This window comes from Lissotriton vulgaris, chromosome 12, assembly GCF_964263255.1.
Source record: "Lissotriton vulgaris chromosome 12, aLisVul1.2, whole genome shotgun sequence".
NCBI lineage: Eukaryota > Metazoa > Chordata > Amphibia > Caudata > Salamandridae > Lissotriton > Lissotriton vulgaris.
The window spans coordinates 85,300,477-85,323,967 of NC_141700.1; the positions used below are offsets into that span (position 1 = coordinate 85,300,477).

A 23,491-nucleotide genomic window follows, 5' to 3' on the forward strand; every position below is an offset into this window, starting at 1 on the left:
TCCTCTCCGATTAACCTCCACCAACCTTTTTGACCTCTTTGACTTAACCCTTTGAACAGAACATAGAGCTTACTATGTCTCTCCATGTGCCCTCCTTTCACTCACTTAGCTCCAACTCTCTCACATGCTCTGCACTTCCATATGCAGCTTTCATCAGAATTGAGAAAGTTAAAAGATTAAAGGTCAATTTCTGCACCTGACCTTCCCCTCGTATCTTACTGTTAGCTGTGCCCATTGAATCGTATGCGACTGTACTACATTATATAAATTAAAATAAGACATTTATATCCTGCTGATGGCATATCTTTGTACTGTCAGTGCAGACATCTGACAACAATATAACAATTAGAACCGCTCAATCACCTTGGTTTCAGTGTAGAGTTTCCAGCACTCAAAGACTGGTGTATGTGTTAAGGACATGTAGAGGAATGTTCAGCTACACATACGTACAAAACTTTAAATAATAACCTTTCACCCCTTTCCAAATCTGAACAGTAGTTAATACCATTTAACATGCTTTTTATTCTTATTCTGCTGTATTGATTTTAATAATGATCCGTACTACATCATTTAAATCAGTCCAACATATAGCTTCTGTTGAACACTCATGGTTACTCCAACTTTTAATCATAGGGCATTCTAGTAGGTGCCACTCATGTCTGAACTTTAACCTTTGTGACTGAATGCCTACAAATATTAAAGAATTGTATTTGCAATAATGCTAGTAAAATTGGCAACTAGCATGAATAAAAAGAATGGCATGGGTTTAGCCAGTTTCATGTGCCCTCTTCAAGTGTTACCAAATATTTGCTGTAACAGAGATTCCATGTTTGTCTCTTTCATGTACTTTCCATGCAGACATGGATGAGTGTGCTCAGTCTCCCAAGCCATGTAACTTCATCTGCAAGAATACAGAAGGAAGCTATCAGTGTTCTTGTCCACGAGGGTACATCCTTCAGGAAGATGGGAAGACCTGCAAAGGTAAGGACAAACCCACCTCCCTTTCCCAACTCTTCCACATTAACAATAATGCTAAATTACAATGGAATTAACTACTCTTGCAGGACTTAGTAGTGGTGATGACTTTATTACTAGTTACTGAAATAATTGAAGTTTACAATGGTAGATCCCTGAAGAAGTAATATATGTGTGCCGAAACATGTTGGTAGTGTAAAACTAACATTACATTGATGGTAAAAAATATTTATTTCATGATAATATTTTGTCACTAAATGTTCATAGTGGACACAAAGAGTTATTCAATTGAAAAGGTGGGCAAGGTATTTTCCTAATGTTTTGTGCAAACATTTCCTTACCAGCAAGTTTGTCACTATCACAATATTATTCGCAGCAGTGCCAGTTTCTATTGATTTATGTCTATTTTTATTTGGATTTATTTTATAAAAGCATGGTATTCAGTTTATTTACATGTTGAAATAGTATTTGTTCATCAAAGACTAACACAGAAAGATCTTTAGTTTCCCAGTTGAGCTGACCTGGTTGCATACTGTTAAGTTTAATCCTTGTCAGAGCAAAATTAAACAATGAGGCCATTCAGGAACATGACTTACGTAGATGATCAGGTCTACTTGGCCCATTGCAAAAATTCTACCAGGCCATTGCTATTTATAAGAAGGGAGCTTTGGTAAAGTCTGTCACGTCATACTTTACTGATAAGTAATTGACTATGTCATAACTCTACTAACTTTTAACAAGTTTGACCTACATCTAGAAAAATGCCTGACATGGAATGTAATTTTCCAATAGTGACAGATTCAAATCCATCTTGGAATTATGATGCTACCTTAGGCTTGATATAATTTCTTCTGTTTCTGACCTTACTGTTTTATTCTACAGATCTGGATGAATGTTCAACCAAACAACATAACTGCCAGTTCTTGTGTATAAATACTGTTGGAAGCTTCAACTGCAAGTGCCCCCCTGGTTTTACGCAGCACCAGACCTCCTGTATAGGTAAGCAGATCTCTTTTTGCTGCTGCGTCTTTTCACATGCCCAAGCAAGCTTATTTCACAATGACTCAACGTCATCCATGTAAGAGTGCAGTTGCATTTTAATGTGCTAAACATGCTGACAGGTCATCTTTGAAAGCCCACAGATGTATTCACAGAGACAATGACTCACATGTCAATGGAGATAATGACTCCCAAAGCACTCTTCCATCTCTGTCTCTAAATGACAGGAAACAAACATTAGACACCTGTCACTGTAGAGTGCTTGATGTCTGTTTAGAACTTCATGGTGAGCTCTCTTAGGATGGTATAGCTACGGAATGTCAACTTTTAATATTGTGCTTCAAACATATTTTAGACAGCTTATCAACTAACAAAATATCCAAAAATATGTACCATGATGATACATATTTTGAAGGTATGTGGATGTAGAGTTAAGAATTTTAAATCTAAACATACTTATGAATACTTACCTTTGTAATTTATTATTAGACAATATACTGGCTATGCTATTTATGTAAATGGATATTTTAGTGTTGAATAATCTAACTGCAATCTTTAGAACACTTGTAATTTTAGAGGATTACAGAAAGTTGTATATCCTAAAAAGCTTTTTCCCAGCTGGTCCATAGGAAAATATTTCCATTGCTTCGTTTGATTCACAGAACCCCATTTCATCTAACCAGGATTGAAAAGGTCCATACTGTAAAAAAAAATTGCATTGAAAAATGTCAGTGGACAAGCATAAACACAAATCATGAGAATGTTCTAATTTGGTCAATTTCTTACAGATAATAATGAGTGCACTGCCCAACCTAACTTGTGTGGTGCCAAAGGAGTGTGCCAGAACAGCCCGGGGAGTTACAACTGTGAATGCCAGAAAGGATTCTCCCTGGACACAGCCGGCAGCAGCTGTGAAGGTAAAGGTTATTGGTGGTGTGCGATCTAAGCGAGTGTCTGTTTTGTCATTAGTTAACAAACTTTGGCATTTGTTGAATTAGTCTTATTTTGCCATTCAGCGCACGTGGGTTTACCTGAATGAATATGTTATGATGGTCTCTTCCAATTTGCTATGATGATTTAAAGTCCGATTTCAATTATTTTTCATAACAGAATTCACATTTTTCATGTTCATGTTCATTAATATCGTCAATCTATGCAGTAGAATTTTTTTTAGAACATGTTAACTTTCAATTTCACAGTTTTCAATATCAAAATTAAAAACTTTTCTCAGTGAGAGGAAAATAACAATAAGGAATATCCTATCTAACTATGCATAGAGGGGAATGTGATCACAATAAAACTATACTACACACCATTCAGCAGTACTGTAATATATTGGAAAATAATTCATCCCCGGCTGGTTAAACGCCCATTACAGGGATTATAAAATAGAATGGGAGGGGGCAGGCGTGAGAAGGCCTGGATTTGGAATACCCAGACTAGTTCCTGTTAATGCAGTTGTTGAAGGGTAGTGTGGTGGTGGATGTCAGTCTAATTCACGGATGCAGATGTACATACAGAAGGCATTACGTTTTGTGTATTTAGTGGAGCACTGCTCTCGCCCCACAAGTACATTTAAATTTTTTTTTTTTTTAAACAATGTGTGGTAATGGCATTCGTTGTAAAATCATATTCGTGGTAAAACATCTGTGCTAAAAAAAGGGTGGCAAAGGCATGCAATGTATCTACCTGTGTTGTACCGTCATACAATTCTGATTCCATATTATGACTTTCTGGCTACTTTAATCTGTATTATATGCTATGATATATTCACTTCCAATATTATCAAATCAAATATTGCTGTTTCTTCTATGTCTGCCTCATAGATGTGGATGAATGCGATGGAAACCACCGTTGCCAGCATGGCTGCCAAAATGTGCTTGGGGGTTACCGCTGTGGCTGTCCGCAAGGTTATATGCAGCACTACCAATGGAACCAGTGTGTTGGTGAGTATGCAGTGCAGGGTCTTCATTCAGGATAGAAAAGCAAGGACTGAAGCAATTCTCTTGTTCGCACTTTCAGTGGTTCTTACTGCAAGCAGGAATAGGACAACAGATTTAGGCCAAAGGAAAAGCCTGGTTTACGGGAAAGGCAGGAGGCCATAAAGTGATCATGTTCCAATGTGTTCACAGAAGCACCAGGGAGTTGTGCAGCTATTTATCAGTAGGTTTGCTCTCTACAGAATACGCAGTCACTTTCTAACTCTGTGGTTTACCAATGCATTGCAGACCGTAACACTTTGTGTAGAGCTGTGCACAATGCTTCCTTCGGGCTCACTGTACTCTTACACACTTTATTTATTTATTTATTTTGAAAGTTTTATATAGCGCGAACAAGATCTTTGCAGATATCAGAGCGCTTTACAAAGCCGGGAATACCAACAAGAGAGTGAATTTAAACATAATAAGTGGGAAGGGTAGGTACGTGAGGGAGCAAATTAGTACAGCAAATCAATAATATAAATATAACAGTTAAAAGTGTGCATAGATAGTCAGTAGCGTCAATAATACAGGTAAAATACATAGTCATAGAACTCATTAAACATCACTTAAAGTCACTTACTCATTAAACATCGGCTGAAGTGGGTCCTAAAGAGACCAATATCTCGGCAATTGTTCTGACCATCACGGTAGGAGCCATGATCGCAATCAGGGCCGGACTGGGAACCAAAACCGGCCCTGGCAAAATGCTCGGCCGGCCCCCCACCCCCCAGGGGGGGTTGTGGGTGCGACCGCACTCTTTACCAGGGCCGGTTTTCGACCGATTTTGTTACAGGGCTGTTTTTGCAGCAACGATGTAAAAACGGCCCTGTAACAAAAACGGCCCCCAGGGGCCCAAAACCGGCCCCCACCCTTGCGGCACACTGGGGGATTGCCCGGTGCCCGCAACGGCCAGTCCGGGCCCAATCGCAATACTCCATTATGATCTTTGTTTTTGTAAAGAGATGTTCTGCCAAGTGCCATAGAATCAACAAGAACTAGCTTAAAAGGTGTTCATGAGTATGGAAAAAACATTTGTTTTTTATAAAGACCCTCACCCACCAACCTAGTTGGTGGCATGCTTCATCATCAGATCCCACCCACGTCGACGGAGTTCCGATGCAGGCCGTAACAGGTTTGATACACGGGTCGCAGGCCTTGTCGAATGTGTGACTAAAGGTCAGACCCTTCCCGTAACTCATGGGGCTTTGCTCTGTAAACACCAGAGTATAAAGTCGCTAGAGGAAATCATTCTCTTACATATATCACACCTAAGCGATTGCCCCACATAGCTGATCTTCATAGATTGCTTGACCACCTCTTTTTATTGCACACTCACAGAAGGACCTGAAGAAAGCCAGTTTAACCATGAGGCCTGACTGAAACATGTCAACCACACTGGATATGGGAGTTCTTAATCACCTCCACTCATATCCACCGCCTTTCTTTTAATACTGCCAAGGGCCCATCATTAAATCAGCCTTTGTGGATATCGGGACCCTTAGGACAGTCTTTTAACCTACACTCTTCACACCATCACCGCACACTCACGAAACAAAACCCGCTCCGCTGTAGTCAGGCGCGCAGCACACCCAAGGTACACTCGGTGCCCTGGGTGGGACCCGATGATGAAGCATGCCACCAACTAGGTTGGGGAGGTGAGGGTCTTCATAAAAAAATAATGTTTTTTCCATACTCATGAACACCTTTTGAGCTTCTACCTACTAGCTAGTTCTCGTTGATTCTTCCACACTTACTAGGGGAAGTGAAGTAGCCCCTTATCTTTCCTCTCTCTACCATTGATACTTACTATCAAGTGCCATGCCAACTTTCTCATATCTGGCCAAAACAAAGGAACTGCGATTATTCTTGTTTCTTCCAATAGCTAAGTTTTTTAATTTTTGTGCTTTCAGTTTTCTTATATAGCACTCAATCATCTCTGGGGCTTCCAAGGTCCTGAGACATAATGCTAAAAGCCAGGAGTTGGAGGAGTGAAGACATAGGCAGATTAGAGAACACGATGAAGCATGGGTTCAAAACAATCTTTAACTTTCTGTCTCTCATATCACTGTAATCAGCATGTTTACAAAGTACTAGGAACAAATTAAGTCACTTTTCAGTTAGAGTTATCTTTTGACCAATTACTTATTTATGAAGGTGAGCAAGAAGTTGTTTATCAGTCTATACAAGTAACGTCTCTTTTATTAGGTCTGGGGTTTGAAAGCACACCATTCAAAGAGACCTTTTGCTACAATATGTATGTTAACTGGGGTTTGGGTCGTCCTCTTTCAACTACTTGCTTACTCTGATCATCTTGTTTCAGCCATTGGCTTTAAGACATTGTCAATCAGTTCATAGCTCAGTCCAGAGGAGTATTTTTCTCTTACCTATTACGGGTGCCTTTTCGGGTGTATCCATTCACCTCTTCTCAAGTGTGGGTTTTTAAATGTATGTCTATTGTGTCACATATCCCTAGGTTTTATCATGTACTGTAGTGAACTCAAGTAGTTAAGGCTTTTCTAATGTGGATATTAGATATCTGTATGGTATAATGCTGATCTGATATTATTTTTGCACTATCCTAAACTGAGTCTTTGCATCATCATTAGATACTTTCCATTCGCCTTGTTTCAGAACAATTGAGGAAATCTCAGTTCATCAACTCTGGAAGCCTTTATTTTGGTTACTGGTTCGACACCGCTGCCTTAGCCTCTTTAAAGAATGTAATAATGTTTAGAGCATGTGTAGAGACACAATATTGTATACACCAGTTTGATTTCGCACATTTGGTGGTCTTCTGCATTTTGAATCTTATATCCTGTTCTCTAGATGAAAATGAGTGTGCCAGCGGGTCTTCATGTGGTTCCGCCTCCTGCTACAACACCCTTGGCAGCTTCAAATGTGTCTGCCCCTCAGGATTTGACTTTGACCAGTCATACAATGGGTGCCAGGATGTGGACGAGTGCTCAGGTGGCACGGGGAACACATGTAGCTACGGATGCTCCAACACTGATGGTGGCTACCTCTGCGGCTGTCCTGGCGGATACTTCAGAGCGGGGCAAGGGTAAGCAGACCACTGAAACTCTGTACATTTATAGTATTTAGAGGTGTCATAAGTGTTGTCAAACAAAGAAAGTATTAGTATTGTCACTTCCGACAATTTTTTCAAGTTGATTTGTAAACTTTAAGCACAGAGTAGACAAAAATGTTTTTTTACCATCACCTGGCATGTGGATTTAATTAGTTTAGGATAAAGATGTCTCTGAGAATATTGATTTATTTTTTCTTAAATTATTTTAGAATCTCTGTAATGTGATACACAGGGAATAAACAGTGTCATGCTAACTCATGGAGTACAAACAGAAGGATCAAAATGGCCTTTAAAAGTGAAATCGAGTTTTTTTTAAACTGATTTAAAAACCTTTGTTTTCATGTATTCTTACTTGAAACTTTGAAAACACTTCATGTTTTGCAAATATCCTGCTATGATCTTAATAGTTTGTTTCTTCTTTTTATATAAAGCCCACACTCTAAATTCCCTGCAGGTGCCAACTGTAATAGGAATTCAATAAAACATATGCCTCTAAAATTGTGGTATATTTATTTAGTGTTTTTTTGCCAACATATACCAAATTTACAAGCACAAACATTGTTTAGCAGGCAGTGGTTCCAAGGCGTAGGAAGATAAATTGTTTTGCTTCATGTCTGACATCATGGTCAAAAGGGATGTTTGGACTGAAACACGGCTCTATCCGATCGACCGGCCCAACGAAGCCTCTAATTAACAACTCACATGCCATTCATTATTGTGCTGGAGTAATGGCTCACAAGATTGATCCTTGGTTCTTCAGTCATTTTTAAATGGCAGCATGATTACAGTGACTACTAAATATAGATCTTTAGATATCATTCGCCTTTCTGCTTTTCAGCTATTAATGATTAAAAATCAGATAGAGACTACCAAAGTTTGAAATATTTCCTGGAAAGTCAGACTGAACGTCCAGACTACAATTACAACGGAGTGCCAAGCAGATGAAAGTGCCCTGGAAGCATCAGAGTAGTAGAATGGGGAATAGTGTTATTGAAATGCCTGGAGACCAGTTAATCATAAGGATAGTCAAGGCGGAACGTGAAATGATTAGGTTCATGTCCCAGGATATTAAACCTGCCCGCCTACCTGATTGAGTAAAATAAGAAAATGCAAAACTCAGTTGGTCTTTTGAATCCTGTCAAGCTACTATGATGTTGTAGATAACCCAGATAGTACCTTAATTCCATCACTATTTTGTAGATGTGTATAGATTATGATATAGAAAATGTCTTGTGCTGTGGGAGGAGCAATGCTAAATTTGCTCCTGATACAAAAGTGAAAGCATAATTCTATTGTGTCTGCAACAGTGTATAATTAAAAGAATACCTCATAGAACCTTTCTCCACTGGTGCTATCGGAGAATACTGATAGTTTAGCTCTCTGCGGTGATCAAAAATGCAGTTTTGCAATACGTAGCAAGACTTAGAATGCACTCATGCAGCTATTCCTTAGCTCCTTCTATATCAATGAATAGGACTGTATGAACTAATTCCTTGAGCAATAGCATGCTATTTTCCATCAGCTATATTGAGTAATCCACTCCCTATATTTTTTTCTGGGTGCAGTCACTGCGTTTCTGGGCTTGGCTTCAACAAGAATTCATACCTGGCATCCCCTGCAGAAGAGAACGAAGAGGACTTGCTGTCTCCGGAAGCCTGCTACGAATGTAAGATAAATGGATCCCCGAAGAAAGGAAGGCAGCGTCGTAGTGCTAATGGAACAGAGTCTCACGAGGTATGAACAGCTCCATCCAAACCATTGATCAGACACTGCACCAAACACAGGGATGCACTATAGGATGTAACACTAGCTGTCTTGTGCATTAGATATTGACAAATCCTCCTGCTGCTCCGTGTGACTTACAGTCCTACAAACTGGTAGAGTGTGAACAGGGCCGGCTCTAGGCATGTGCAAGCTGTGCACCTGCACAGGGCCACCAAACCCCAGGGGCCACCACGCCAATATATATCCTTAATATATTAATCCTCTGAGGATGGATACATATTTGCGTGGTGGCCCCTGGCAGGGATTTGGTGGCCTCCGGCTTTGTTCCACTTCTAAACACCCTGACCCCCTCCCCTCTTTATTGGCCTGCGCGCTCCGCCCCGCCCGGACCCCCTCTTCCGGGCCCCCTACCTATGCTCCTTGCCCAGGGCCACCATGAGCCTAGAGCCGGCCCTGGTGTGAATACTTGCCAATGGCGTTTCATTTGACTGACACTGTTTTAGTGCAAACTGCAAATTGCGAGCATTGGTAGTTGGGCATAATATTATGAACCAGAACAACTACGATAAATCTAATTTAGAATAACACCGGTGGCAAAGCAATTCATAATCAATTATCTTATTGCCCTTGAAGTTAATGTTGCACATTAAATGCAGCTGCAAATGGTGCCTAAACATGAATACAAAACTATTGCTATGTTTCTCTTTGAATAATTCAGTCTTTAATTGACTTCAGATAATCAATTAAATCATCTCCAACTTTATTCCGTCAGGGTCACTTCATCAGTCTGGCCAGCCTTGACATTGATGCTCCACTCACCATGTCGCTAAACATCTCAGACCTGGTCAACAAACAGCACATCCTGGAGCTGATCCCCGCCATTGAGACCTTGGAGAACCACGTGCGCTATATCATTGCCCATGGTAACGAGGAGGGCTACTTCCGAATTCACCACAAGGATGGGCTAAGCTACCTGCACCTCGGCCGCAAGAAGATCATTCCCGGCACTTACAGACTGGAGATCGCCAGCATGCCACTCTACCGCAAGAAAGAACTGCTGAAACTGGAGGACGAAAATGACCTGAACTACCTCACAGGCGAGCTTGGCCAGGCACTCAGGATGAAGCTGCAAATCAAACTTTATTAAGAACATTTAAAACACACTTCTTAAAGTTGCCATCCAAGAAGAAAAATTGGAATTGAAAACTAATTTTGTATTTATCCAATTTTCTATGTCAGCTCCTCATCCCTGAAATGTAGGATTGATGGGAAACGTGTAATATGGGCTCGCCAAAACTGTCTGTCATTTTGTGTATTTTTTTTACATGATGTTTTTGTTAAAAAAAGGAAATTTGAAAAAAAAGCATTTCATTGCAAACTATTCAAAAACTCATTGCAAGTGGGAGTTGGAAAACTGTGGCAGAGGGTATTATTTCAAAGAGTTTCATCGTTAAACACAAGGCTGCTCTATGCCTTATTTGTAAAGGAAGGGGCTTGAAGGGGTTTGAGCCCCTGGCCCGGAAAATGTATTTTCAAACGATGAGCCCCGATGCGGTAGTGGCTACAGAAAATGAAAATAGACTAACAGCGCTATAACCCAAAATCACCAAAGACAAAACACACATTTGCACACACACTGTGAGACATGCGGGGAAGCACGAAAGCTGTCATGTGGGAGACTATTCTGCTCTTTAGGGAGAAGAATAACATTGTACTCATTTTCCAAATGAGGAAAGAAAAACAGGAATTAATATTTGGTGCAAGACTGCAATGTTCTTCACTTGTTTTGTTTTACATAACTCTTTTATTTGACATTTGGAAGCCTGCAGTTGGATTTGAATCCTTTCTTTTAATTTCAATACTGTGAACTCCAATTCCTCAGTTTCAAAATGATCTTTGCAATGTGAAGTCGCCTACCTGAAGGGCATGATCTTGCTCAATTCATTGTCACGCGTTCAGACGTTCTGAACTATCATCTGCCGCGTCTGCTTAGGCGTCTTTTTAACCTATGTAGTTCTGCTATGGCTTTTCTTGGTTACTGTTGCCTTCCCTGTCAATTTATTTTAGTTTTGGTATAGCATTGGCATACTGAAAACCTTGAAATCGTTCACATTCCATGGAGAACTCTCATTTCTCTGCAAGGGTGATGACAGCTGCTAAGAGTGTTGTAGAGGCAGGTAGTCTCCACTCAAACTGAGATATTAATCTGTGATAATGCACTCTCAGAGCACCAGAGTTGTAGCGAGAGTTCGATGTATCCTTGAGCTTGGAGAACGGACCTTCTAGCATGGTGAATGTATCTTAGTGAGAATCTTTACTGTATCAAAATAGGTGGTGATCTCACTGACTTTTTATCCTTTACAAAGCCATCCGGGTGTAGACAAACCGCGTTGGCATTGTTCTGAGGTCACTTCAATTGTAAAGGATAGTTAATGGTATGAGTATGACCTACCTGTATTCTTTGAAATGATGAACTTTTGAAATGAAGCATGGGAACATTGGAAAGATTTGACGGTCATAATCATTTACGATATCACCAAACCTTTTCTGTTTTTATACACATTCGGGAAGCATAGTATTTTTTCAGACCATCTTGAATCTTGATGAAAGGCATAGTCTTGAATTTTTTTTTATCAGTGATTTCTCCTTTTGCCTGGTTCCTAGACTAAAAATGAATTTATCTTGCCAAAGACTTGGGGTGAAACAGCTAGTTTCTTGCTTTATTTCTTTGTACTCTAGATTATTCACTACACCCTCTCAAACCAAGCTAACTGATTCGCCAGACTGCACATTTGCATTAGATTTCTGGAGTTGGTGTTTGCTGTAATCTAAATTTATGTGCAATACTAGTTGCTGATGCTATCCGTCCCACCTCCAGCCAGGTGTTCCGATCTGACATTTAGTGTGATTTTAATGTTTTTTAATTCTCTTGAATGTGCGTATCTAAATTTATTCGCCACTATTCCTGCAAAGGATTAGTCGGTGAAAGAGTTTGCCACACAAGTAGGTTCACATACAGCTGTTGGTTAACTCCTTGAGTATCTAGGCAAAAGTCTACTTAATTAAATTCCTGTCTTCTTTTCAAAGCAGGGAAGTTTGCATTCTTCATCTGCCTTCCATTATAAAAGCATCAGACGGGCAGCGTATCTGCCGTGTTTGTGATGGAGTAGCCCATTTGGCAAACTCTAAATCATACCCTTGGTGTGATACTGGGGTACGAGACAAATGTCTTTTAAGAACTTATCTAAAGTGGTTCACCAACCAATGTATACCAAAGACTAAGTAGTGTATTTTTCTAATTTCTGGGGGGAAAAAACCAAACTGAAATGACTGTCTTGCATGGCCATTAGATGTTATCCAGTGTTTGCCACACATTGGAACTTGCGCAGTGCCTTTAAAAAATGGCTAGGGTTGGTGCAGACAGTTTGCAACTCGCGTTACACTGCTTCTTAAGACAGACTCTCCAACCTCTAGCAAATGTCTGATAGTTGAGTTCCAGCGCATAATATCCTAATGCTTACCAATGACAAGTGCAAAAAGGAGCTCTGGACCTGATTCACGAAGGTAAACTTACACTTTTGTGTATGTTTACGATTGTCTGCTATTCACAATGGGATTTATCAGTAGTATCATTACGAGTGCGTAGTCTCCACACATAAAAATGTGCCTAGACTCCACACTCGTAAAGATACAACTCATAAATCACTTTGTAAATAGAAAACAAATGTAAACGTATACAAAAGTGTAAGTTCACCTTTGTGAATAAAGCCCTCAGTTTATAAAAAAATCTTACTATGTCACTAAGAATAATTTTCCGAATAGTGGCGCTGGAGCACAACGGCTTGAAAAGATTTTAGGCAGTGAGCGAAAGGGTGAGTTATCCTTTCCCTGGACGAACAAAAGACAGAAATATACGTCAGTGCACAAGACATACCTGATAAAAGCAGATAAACTCTGGAAACAAGCCACTTGCAAAGAAAGGAAGAATGAAAGGTTTTTGACATTATGAATTCCTACAAATCAGTAGGCCTTCCTGCCCATGGTACCTTCCTCTGTAGAGTGCCCATACAGTTTTGCAGTATTCAGTGCTGTTTTTCTTTAACCCGCGAATGACAAATGAAGAAAAAAGGTGCTAATTCAATCTAAAGTTACACACAAGACTACCTGAACCCTTCCCGTACCCTTACCTCAGCTCTCCCTACCGTATTCTGAAACTGGTGCTGGTATTTTAACTTCATGTTTACTGCACTGTACGCAACCCTTTAATATTTATATCTAATCACCAAATTTACTGTTTCTGTTTTTTGTGAATGCATATTCCTGTAGATGTTTTTAAGTACGTTGTGGGGAGGTTTTATTTTAATTTTTGGTAGCAGCCACTTCATGTCAGTCAAGGTAATGTGTGAATACTGTAATTTTGGCTAATGTCACACTTGAATACTTCTTTGTGTTCAGCTGCCCCAACACTCTCGAGCTACGTTAGGCAGGAGCCCAAGAACTCTCAATATGAACATTGGCCATCTTTTATTTTTGTTTTACCAAATGGTGCTTTTTTTAAAGAAATAAATAAAAAATACTGTCTTTTTTTGTTTCTTATGTTGAGCCAAATGTTTTAAAAACAACTACGTGTTCATTCATTCCAGTGTCTTCCAAAGCAGTTTTGTGTTTGTGTACAGTTTTATAGAAGCAAACCATGCCAGTAGGTTTTTGTTCTCTGAGTTTTGGGCACATAAAGTAGGAAAACTGCACAACATTACATCTTCATATCTTTGTGGATTTTTGTATCAAAAGCAACAGCAACAATAAAACTATTTTGGGTTAAAGTTTTCTTGTAATTGTTTTCTTTACAATGCAGTTTATAACCAGTCCTAAATTTGGTTCAGTAACCAACAATCAGATGCCCGTTCATCTAGAATTAAGTTTAGAATTTCTGCTAATAAAGAGGAAGAAACGTTATTTGTTTTCTGGCATTGAGGAAAAGTAATGTTATATATTCAGTTCCTTTGAAAGCTGTGGAATCTGTTTGCCACAAGTCTTAACAGGGCTGCGAAGCAACTAAATCCACTTTAGCCATATTGATCGGGGGACAATAGAGTACATAACAGAATTTAATATGGGCACAAGTTTGTCTGGAAAATGAATTCACCCGTGTCTGACGAAATTTGGTGTGCCGAGTACTTTGGATCATTTTTATTTCTAATTTATTATGCAAATGTCTATGGGTTACTAAAGGGTTTGCTACTGGACTGTTCAGAGTCACATGATACTGTACATTCAGAGCTTCTTGCTCACCACTAAAGTTAAATGGCACTTACCTAGCTAAAAATGTGCTTGTGCAGTGCACAGTAGTACAAAAGCTCTAGATATTACAATCAATAATTCCTAAAGCGTAGGTAGGGGTGATTAAGTAACTGTTACTAGGCAATTTGATTTGGGAAAGCTGACTGATAAAATATCGAGGTCCACAATATTGGGATGCATATACAAGGAATCCGAAATTTTGACTACCAACATATCATCAAGGTTAAATAAATACGGAAGCATGGATTTACTGTTTTTAACACTATATCCACTTACCTGACAATGTGTTGATAGTGTCTGTTGTGGAGACCTTTCAAATCCAGGTAGATATTAAAATATCAATATTTTGTTAGAACACCCTTATTGGGATTCTTCCCAGCAGTCATATATATGCTTTATGAAAGATCTTCTAGTACTTACTCAAAGGATTATGTACACTAGTTCAGTCCATCAACATTATATAAGCAATACCAGTGTTACAGCTAAAAAAAATATTTAAATTGTTTTCCCTAAAGACCACTTTACCCTCCCAATCTTTACTTGTCATATCTAACAGATTAGCGTTACTGGTTGTATCTGAAGTCACAGTTAGGGCACAATTGATAATAAACTTCGAAGGATAACATGTGAAGCGCCATCCAATGATTGGGTACTCATCCTTTTTTGTTAGGTCTCGCTATTCGATGCGCATGCGCATCGAGCTTGCGAGACTATAGGGCTTTAAACAAAGCTTACCTTACTGTGGCGATTTGGTGCTGTGCCCCTGGCTTTTAGGTCAATGCGCAAGCGCATTGACCTAAAATGCGCGTGCACAGCACCAAATCGCCAGCCATCTGTTCCCCAGCTTGGATCTCCTGGCTGCTCCTCCCCTAATTATCCGCACATCAAAGGCTGCTCCCGCCCCCTGCTTCACACTTCAAACGAATGCTACCGAGAGCATTTCCCGCCCGGCCGCTTTTAATTTCATTTCGCAAGCAGTTCCCCCTCCTCCCTCTCCTCCCTCTCCTGACTTTCTCCTGCCTGCCACACCAATCCAAACTGAGGCGCTGCTGCTCCAGTCCCTGTATTACTCCCACTCATCTATGATTAGGAATAAAAGACTGTCGGTTAAAAACAGTTTCAAGATAAAAATGGTTTCCCATTACTTTTGCAGAATGTTCTGCATTTCCTTAACCGCCTCCAACTCTCCGACTTTCACATGCACATACCACTTTGCTGATACTGACCGAGACATGCGCTTTATAAGCAGGAAATAGAATTCTACAGGAAACAATACTACCGAAGACCATTCGAGGGTGTGAGCTCAATGCCACCGAAGAGTACGTACCATTATTATACTTAAAGTTCAGTCAACTACCCTTGATGCACGGACAACCTTTGAAGAAAGTGAAAAGCATGTACCCTCACCCTCACCCACCCTCACCCTCAACCCCTCACCCTCACTCACCCTCAACCCCTCACCCTCACCCTCAACCCCTCACCCTCAACCCCTCACCCTCAACCCCTCACCCTCACTCACCCTCACTCACCCTCACCCTCACTCACCCTCACCCTCACTCACCCTCAACCCCTCATCCTCACCCTCACCCTCACTCACCCTCACTCACCCTCAACCCCTCACCCTCACTCACCCTCACTCACCCTCAACCCCTCACCCTCACTCACCCTCACTCACCCTCACCCACCCTCACTCACCCTCACTCACCCTCACCCACCCTCACTCACCCTCAACCCCTCACCCTCACTCACCCTCAACCCCTCACCCTCACCCACCCTCAACCCCTCACCCTCAACCCCTCACTCACCCTCACTCTCACTCATCCTCACTCACCCTCAACCCCTCACCCTCACTCACCCTCAACCCCTCACCCTCACTCACCCTCAACCCCTCACCCTCACTCACTCTCAACCCCTCACCCTCAACCCCTCACCCTCACTCACCCTCACCCTCACTCACCCTCAACCCCTCACCCTCACTCACCCTCAACCCCTCACCCTCACTCACCCTCACCCTCACTCACCCTCAACTCCTCACCCTCACTCACCCTCACCCTCACTCACCCTCACCCTCACTCACCCACCCTCACTCACCCTCACTCACCCTCACTCACCCTCAACCCCTCACCCTCACTCACCCTCACTCACCCTCACCCACCCTCAACCCCTCACCCTCACTCACCCTCACCCTCACCCTCACTCACCCTCAACCCCTCACTCACCCTCACTCTCACTCATCCTCACTCACCCTCAACCCCTCACCCTCACTCACCCTCAACCCCTCACCCTCACTCACCCTCAACCCCTCACCCCCTCACCCTCACTCACCCTCACCCTCACTCACCCTCAACCCCTTACCCTCACTCACCCTCACCCTCACTCACCCTCAACCCCTCACCCTCACTCACCCTCAACCCCTCACCCTCACCCTCACTCACCCTCACCCTCACTCACCCTCAACCCCTCAAACTCACCCTCACCCACCCTCACCCTCACTCACCCTCACCCTCACTCACCCTCAACCCCTCACCCTCACCCTCACTCACCCTCAACCCCTCACCCACCCTCAACCCCTCACCCTCAACCCCTCACTCACCCTCACTCTCACTCATCCTCACTCACCCTCAACCCCTCACCCTCACTCACCCTCAACCCCTCACCCTCACTCACCCTCAACCCCTCACCCTCACTCACCCTCACCCTCAGTCACCCTCAACCCCTCACCCTCACTCACCCCCTCACCCTCACTCACCCTCACTCACCCTCACCCTCACTCACCCTCAACCCCTCACCCTCACCCACCCTCACTCACCCTCAACCCCTCACCCTCACCCACCCTCACTCACCATCACTCACCCTCACCCTCACCCTCACTCACCCTCACCCTCACTCACCCTCACTCACCCTCAACCCCTCACCCTCACTCACCCTCACTCACCCTCACCCTCACTCACCCTCACTCACCCTCAACCCCTCACCCTCACCCTCACTCACCCTCAACCCCTCACCCTCAACCCCTCACTCACCCTAACTCATCCTCACTCACCCTCAACCCCTCACCCTCACCCACCCTCACCCACCCTCAACCCCTCACCCTAACTCACCCTCACCCTCACTCACCCTCAACCCCTCACCCTCACTCACCCTCAACCCCTCACCCCCACTCACCCTCAACCCCTCACCCTCACTCACCCTCAACCCCTCACCCTCACCCTCACCCACCCTCACCCTCACCCTCACTCCCCCTCACCCACCCTCACTCACCCTCACCCTCACTCACCCTCACCCACCCTCAACCTCACTCACCCTCACCCTCACTCACCCTCAACCCCTCACCCTCACTCACCCTCACCCTCACTCACCCTCAACCCCTCACCCTCACTCACCCTCAACCCCTCACCCTCACTCACCCTCACCCTCACTCACCCTCAACCCCTCACCCTCAATCCCTCACCCTCACTCACCCTCACCCTCACTCACCCTCAACCCCTCACCCTCAATCCCTCACCCACCCTCACCCTCACTCACCCTCAACCCCTCACCCTCACTCACCCTCAACCCCTCACCCTCACTCAACCTCACCCTCACCCACCCTCACCCTCACCCACCCTCAACCCCTCACCCTCACTCACCCTCACCCTCACTCACCCTCACTCACCCTAACCCTCACTCACCCTCAACCCCTCACCCTCAACCCCTCACCCCCTCACCCTCAACCCCTCACTCACCCTCACTCTCACTCACCCTCAACCCCTCAGCCTCACCCTCACTCACCCTCACCCACCCTCAACCCCTCACCCTCACTCACCCTCAACCCCTCACCCTCACTCACCCTCAACCCCTCACCCTCGACCCCTCCCCCTCAACCCCTCACCCTCACTCACCCTCACTCACTCTCACTCACCCTCAACCCCTCACCCTCACTCACCCTCAACCCCTCACCCTCAACCCCTCACCCTCACCCTCACAACACATATTGTGTTACAATAGGTGTCACATTTGCGAAAGATAAAACTATTGGCATTGTAAATAACAAAGCTATTAATTCGCTATTTTCAAAACAAGCACATAAATAAAAAATGTGTCCTTTACAATACCAATAGCTCAAACTTTCCTAATGCGAGACCTATTGCATTGCTGTGCTTCTCTCCCCTGCTGCACTCTCCTGCTCTCTAGAGATGTGGCTTAACGACCAGAGCTGCCATCTAAGTCACGTAAATACAAAACATGTTGCATTCCAAATGCTATAGGTGTCACATTCGCGAAAGTTATAACTATTGGCATTGTAAATGACAAAGCCATCAATTTAGCAATTTTAAAAACCAACAAATAAATAAAATATGTCATTTACAAGACCAATAACTCCAACTTTTCTAATGCGAGACCTATTGCATTTCCAATGCTTGTTAATATTTGTATGCATATATATCACACTGTGGCATGTATTTCTTGTGCTCCTTTTAATATTTTGTGTGGTTTTCTTTATTTCATAGAACAGTACAAAGTATTTTTGTAACATAATCTGGTATCAGAGGCTATTTACTTTACTTTTTTTAATTTTTATTTTAGTTATTTCGCCCCTAAAGCCTCCGTGGAAATCATCTACCTCCCTAGAATACTACCTATATTCAAGAAATATTTAGTGTGCTGTAAATTGTGCTAATGTTACCAATAAGGCACAGAAGTTAAAAGGTTATACTTGTTTTATATAAATAAAGCACTACTTACTATAAACTTGTGAAAAGATTGGTAAAATTTATAAAGCTTTAAAAATACTTCCACATTTTAATAAAGACGAAAATATGTCACGGAAAAGTCCATTTGTACTTCATTGATAAATTATACAGCGAAACAGGTTCTGCTTTTCTGATGTTTTTATTTTTTGACTTTTGCTATTTTCCAAACTTTGTATATCTCTGAAGTTACGGTTGAGCAAATATTTATCTTCTAGTTACAAATACATCCAATACCTGTCCAGTGCTAGTACAATAAAGTGCAAATAAGCTTTAAATAATGATATTAATTAAACTTTCAGAACACAGAGTTTAACAATCAAAATGATTATTAACAGACATACCAATATATACATTATAGCGAAATCAGAAATACAAGGCCTCCTTGCTTACATAAACTGAGATCTCTACTGGTTTGAGTAACACCTTCGTACATCGGAAGAGGTAAACTAGACAAACTAAGTTTAGAGAGTAGCTGCCATGAAACTGACAGCAATTGTAAATCATAAACTTTAAAAAATAATTATTCAAACATAACAGTGTCTGTTACTTACTCAGATTTTAGGTGCTACCCATGTGCTCTTATGAACAATGTCATCAAAGGTGAACCATTGTTGTGTAAATCTTTTGCAATAAACCTTGAATTGCTGAGCCACCTTTTCCAGTGTATTTAAATTTATAAAGACATCTTTCACTTTAAAAGGTAGTGAGACCTTTACCACAAAAAATTAAACAAAACTATGGTGGAGCATTTTATTGGTGAAAGAAAAAGAATTTAAAAAGCTGTCAGATAAACCAGCAAGATGGTGTTAGCAAGCGTTAACTCCATAAAAAATCATACATAAATCATTAGAACTCTCTGTGGCACTTGGTAGTACAGACCACACAACACTGTTAAACAGTTGAACAAAACAGTAGGAACAGTATGAAATCCTGCATTAGATAGGTTGAATTATTTTGGTAGACATAATGCCAATCAACATCTTATTATATCACAACCCGTCAACTCAAAAAGTAGGGTTCCTCAAAGATCACTATTGTAGCCCTGAAACGTTAGGGGCTTATTTACAAAATCCTTGCGCCGCTGGTGCATCACTTTTTGTGACGTACCTGCAGCGCATCTTACTGCCCCATATTTACAAGGACATGTAAAGCCACCCTGCTTGGCTTTTCATGTCCTTGTAAATACGGCCTCTTTACACGCAGCACTATATGTGAAAGAGGCGTACCGTGGGTGTTGATGTGAGTGTTCCCATGCAACAGCCATGACTTATGCCGCATTTCCAGATTTACGATAAATCGTATGCCAGGATATGCGTCAGAATGCTACGTCTTCCCAGGCGATGTTTTAATTTCTCCTCGTTTTTTCCTCTTTCTATGCATGCTGCGTTCTGCAGCACACATAGGATGAGGAAATCACCTCTTGTGAATGTTTTTGTGTAGGAAGGTGTCCCTTCCTGCACAAAATCAATCATCCCGCAACACAGGCACCCTTGTGCCATGGTGCAGGGGTGCTTGCGTCGGCGCATGGCAGCCCATTGTGTGCCAGCACAGCGGCGAGCAAAGGGATCTGTCATATCACTGTAGATATGACGCATCCCTTTGCTTCCAAAGTAACGCAGCATAGCAACGCCAAATGGCTTGCGTCACAGCGCTGCATTACTTTGATGTAGATAAGGTCCTTAGTATTCATATGTGACCTCTTCATGGCTTCATCATACACCATGAACTGGGTCTACAATCATGTATAGCTTCTCTTTAAGGCGATATCATGTGCTGATGATACTCAATTAGAAGTATACAAGTCAGATTTTAGGATCAGTACTGCAATGTGGCAAGCTTCTTTTAAAACACTTCAAGATATAAGAGAAAGGACTTGCTACAATTATATGCATGCAAACTGAAGTCATTTTATTTGGAATCACTCTCCTTTTGATGCCCATTACATTACACAGGTTAACAGCTTGTACAAAACTGTTCCCTTCTATTTATTCTACTCTTGCATTGCAGGATACTTCTAGAGGTTGTGATATAAAACAATTACAAATGCTTTATTCCTTTACTCATTATCAGGGATAGTTTCAGAAAGTTGGTAACTCTACCCATAGAGCATGTGTTGCTTAAACACAGAAACACACAAGAAATTGAACTCCAAAACAATACAGTAAAAAAGAAAAGTGAAAAAGATAAAGTAGGAATCGAAAAATGCAGAACCTAGAGAGACTTGCTCTAAGTGCATCTGGAGATTGTTGGAGAGGTAGTACGAGCAGATGCTGTAACACTATAACCTCAATGACCACTATGACCATCAATATAGATGCATAAAAGACACAGAAAATTAAATTATGGGCAGCACCAGTGCACGCAGAAGTATTAACCCACTTGGGGCCAGATGTAGGTATCCAAATACCGGTCAGTAACGGCCGAAAATACCGATTTTCGGCCGTTACTGACCGGTATTTGGATACTGAGATGTAGGGCATGAAAAATTACAGATTCAGTAATTTTACCGAATCAGTAATTTTACCGATCCGGTAAAATTACCGAATCGGTAAAATTACCGAATCGGGTAAATTACCGAATCTGTATTTTGAAATGTAGGTAGCACTGTAAACAGTGCTACAGGGCTTTAAGGATTCGTTAAATAACGAATTCCTATGTAAATGCAAATATGTGCATTTACACCTGTGCCATGTGGCACACATACATGCCCTTAGGGCATGTATGTGTGCCACATGGCACACAAGCACTAATCAGGGGTGCAACAGGGTGTCAAAGTGACACCCTGCCACCCTTGACTATTTCACAATTTTACCGAATCGGTATTTACCGATTCGGTAATTGGCATTCATTACTATGGGCCTCCAGGCCCATAGGAATGAATGGCAATTACCGAATCGGTAAATAACAATTTGGTAATTACCGAATCTTAACGATTCGGTAAAAAATACCGAATAATTACCTACATAGGGTTTACCGATTCTAAAATACGGAATCGGTAAAATTCGGTATTTTAGAATCGGTAAAACCTTTTTACCTACATCTAGCCCTTTGTAACTGCCAACCTGAGTTATCAATACCAGAAATACCAGACCCCATTCCAATAGTTAATACTTATTTCCTTCATGCCTATCACCTGGAAACTGTGGCTGCTTTCAGCAGTCACAATCTCGAGGTGAAACATAACTGAGCTACAGAGTCACAGTGGACCTTGTAAGTCTAATGGGGCAGGTAGTTCTCATTACCCACAGAAATGAAAGGACAACAGACAATGAGGCCCTTTGTGTAACCAGTCTGGGTTCTTCCTATTAACAAAATGAATGCTTAGTATTTTTAGGCCATGTTTTAGTAGATTAAAAGGGAGTTTGGTACTGGTTTGCCACAAAAAATAGAAAGCACAGTTAAACAGGGGTCATTTGGAGGTAGAAAACACACAACGTTTATATAGAAAAGTTGTCTCCAAGTAAAATAAACAGATCAAGAGACATTATGTATCTTCAAAAAAGTGGTCTAAATGGAACTGGTACAAAAGTAAACAGGAATTTACATCCTCAAAGCAGGGCCCTGTAAAATGACAGAAAATATATGATGCACTTTGACAGTAAGGTCATGTACGACAATTAAAACACACAGAAATGCCTGGTTATTTTGATCAAGCAATACACCCATGGCCCATGGAAATCAAAACCAAAGGTGCACCTTAGTCTCAAACGCCATATTGATTGCATACAAGAAAACCTGTAAACCCATGATAGGCGCAACCAGGAAACTAAGGTTGTGCGCTAATTACATGACTAGCTGTATACTTATGACACACTTCATTAATGCATAGGCATGGTCAGTAGCCATTGACTGCTTGACAGTGTGATCTTTAAGAGACTTAGAGTTTTGATTTGGTAATCAAAACAATGGTCAAAAAGCCATCTGAGGATCTAGGTTCAGATTAAATTACCTTTTTTTAGAAGCGTAAAGGCACTTTTGCTAGCCACAGAATGTGGCTTCATCCTACTAAGAAGATACACTCACATGTCGTATTAACCAAGTATGAAGTAATATAAAGCAGTAGTAAATCTTCTCCTAGGTGCAGAGGGTGTGTATGGCTGCACAATGATGCTTTCAGCAGAATGTGCATAAGCACAGACTTGTGAGTTTGTGACTATTCACAGTTTTTTTTCTTGGCCTGCTAACACTATGGAATGGTTGGAGATTTACTCTTATTAACTGCAGGATAAATTCCTTTCTTGGGAGATATTAAGTCTTAAAGTCTTAAAAAATAAAAAAAATTAAGGCAGGTAGAGAAATGGATTACTCCACGTAGAAAAATATCTCCAAGTGTGGAAAAAACAAACAAACATAATTGTATTAGTGCGATAGCATTGTCTCATTCTCATTTGAACATTATATATACTTAGGAATGAGGAAATGGCTTTGTGTCAGTGTAATGGGAAATATTTTCGAGTGATGATTCTGGAAAACCGTGACTGTTGCAGCTCTGGGTGAACACTCTTGGAAACCTTTACAAATCTGGGCATTTCAAAATCGACATCAAAACATACGGGCTCATTACGATGGGGGGCAGACTGATGTCCGCCCGCCACCCTAATTGCAGTGGTGGGACCGCCCGTCAGATGTGTGGCAGTCCCACAACTGCAATTAGGATGCGCTTTTAACATTGCGGGCGGTGCTGCTGG

General features: G+C 41.8%; 1 protein-coding gene across 1 annotated transcript in view; it reads left to right on the top strand.

Annotated features, from left to right (window-relative positions):
* Nucleotides 1-13,592, top strand: part of LOC147673403 (fibrillin-2-like) — a 259,147-nt gene extending 245,555 nt beyond the window's left edge. Inside the window, exons 58-64 of the mRNA XM_086947262.1 lie at nt 859-981; nt 1,858-1,974; nt 2,763-2,891; nt 3,801-3,920; nt 6,783-7,017; nt 8,610-8,778; nt 9,542-13,592. Of these exons, the coding sequence (XP_086803388.1) occupies nt 859-981; nt 1,858-1,974; nt 2,763-2,891; nt 3,801-3,920; nt 6,783-7,017; nt 8,610-8,778; nt 9,542-9,916 (1,268 nt within the window). The 3' untranslated portion in view covers nt 9,917-13,592. The remainder of the gene's footprint in view (nt 1-858; nt 982-1,857; nt 1,975-2,762; nt 2,892-3,800; nt 3,921-6,782; nt 7,018-8,609; nt 8,779-9,541) is intronic.
* The last annotated feature ends 9,899 nt before the right edge of the window (nt 13,593-23,491 follow it).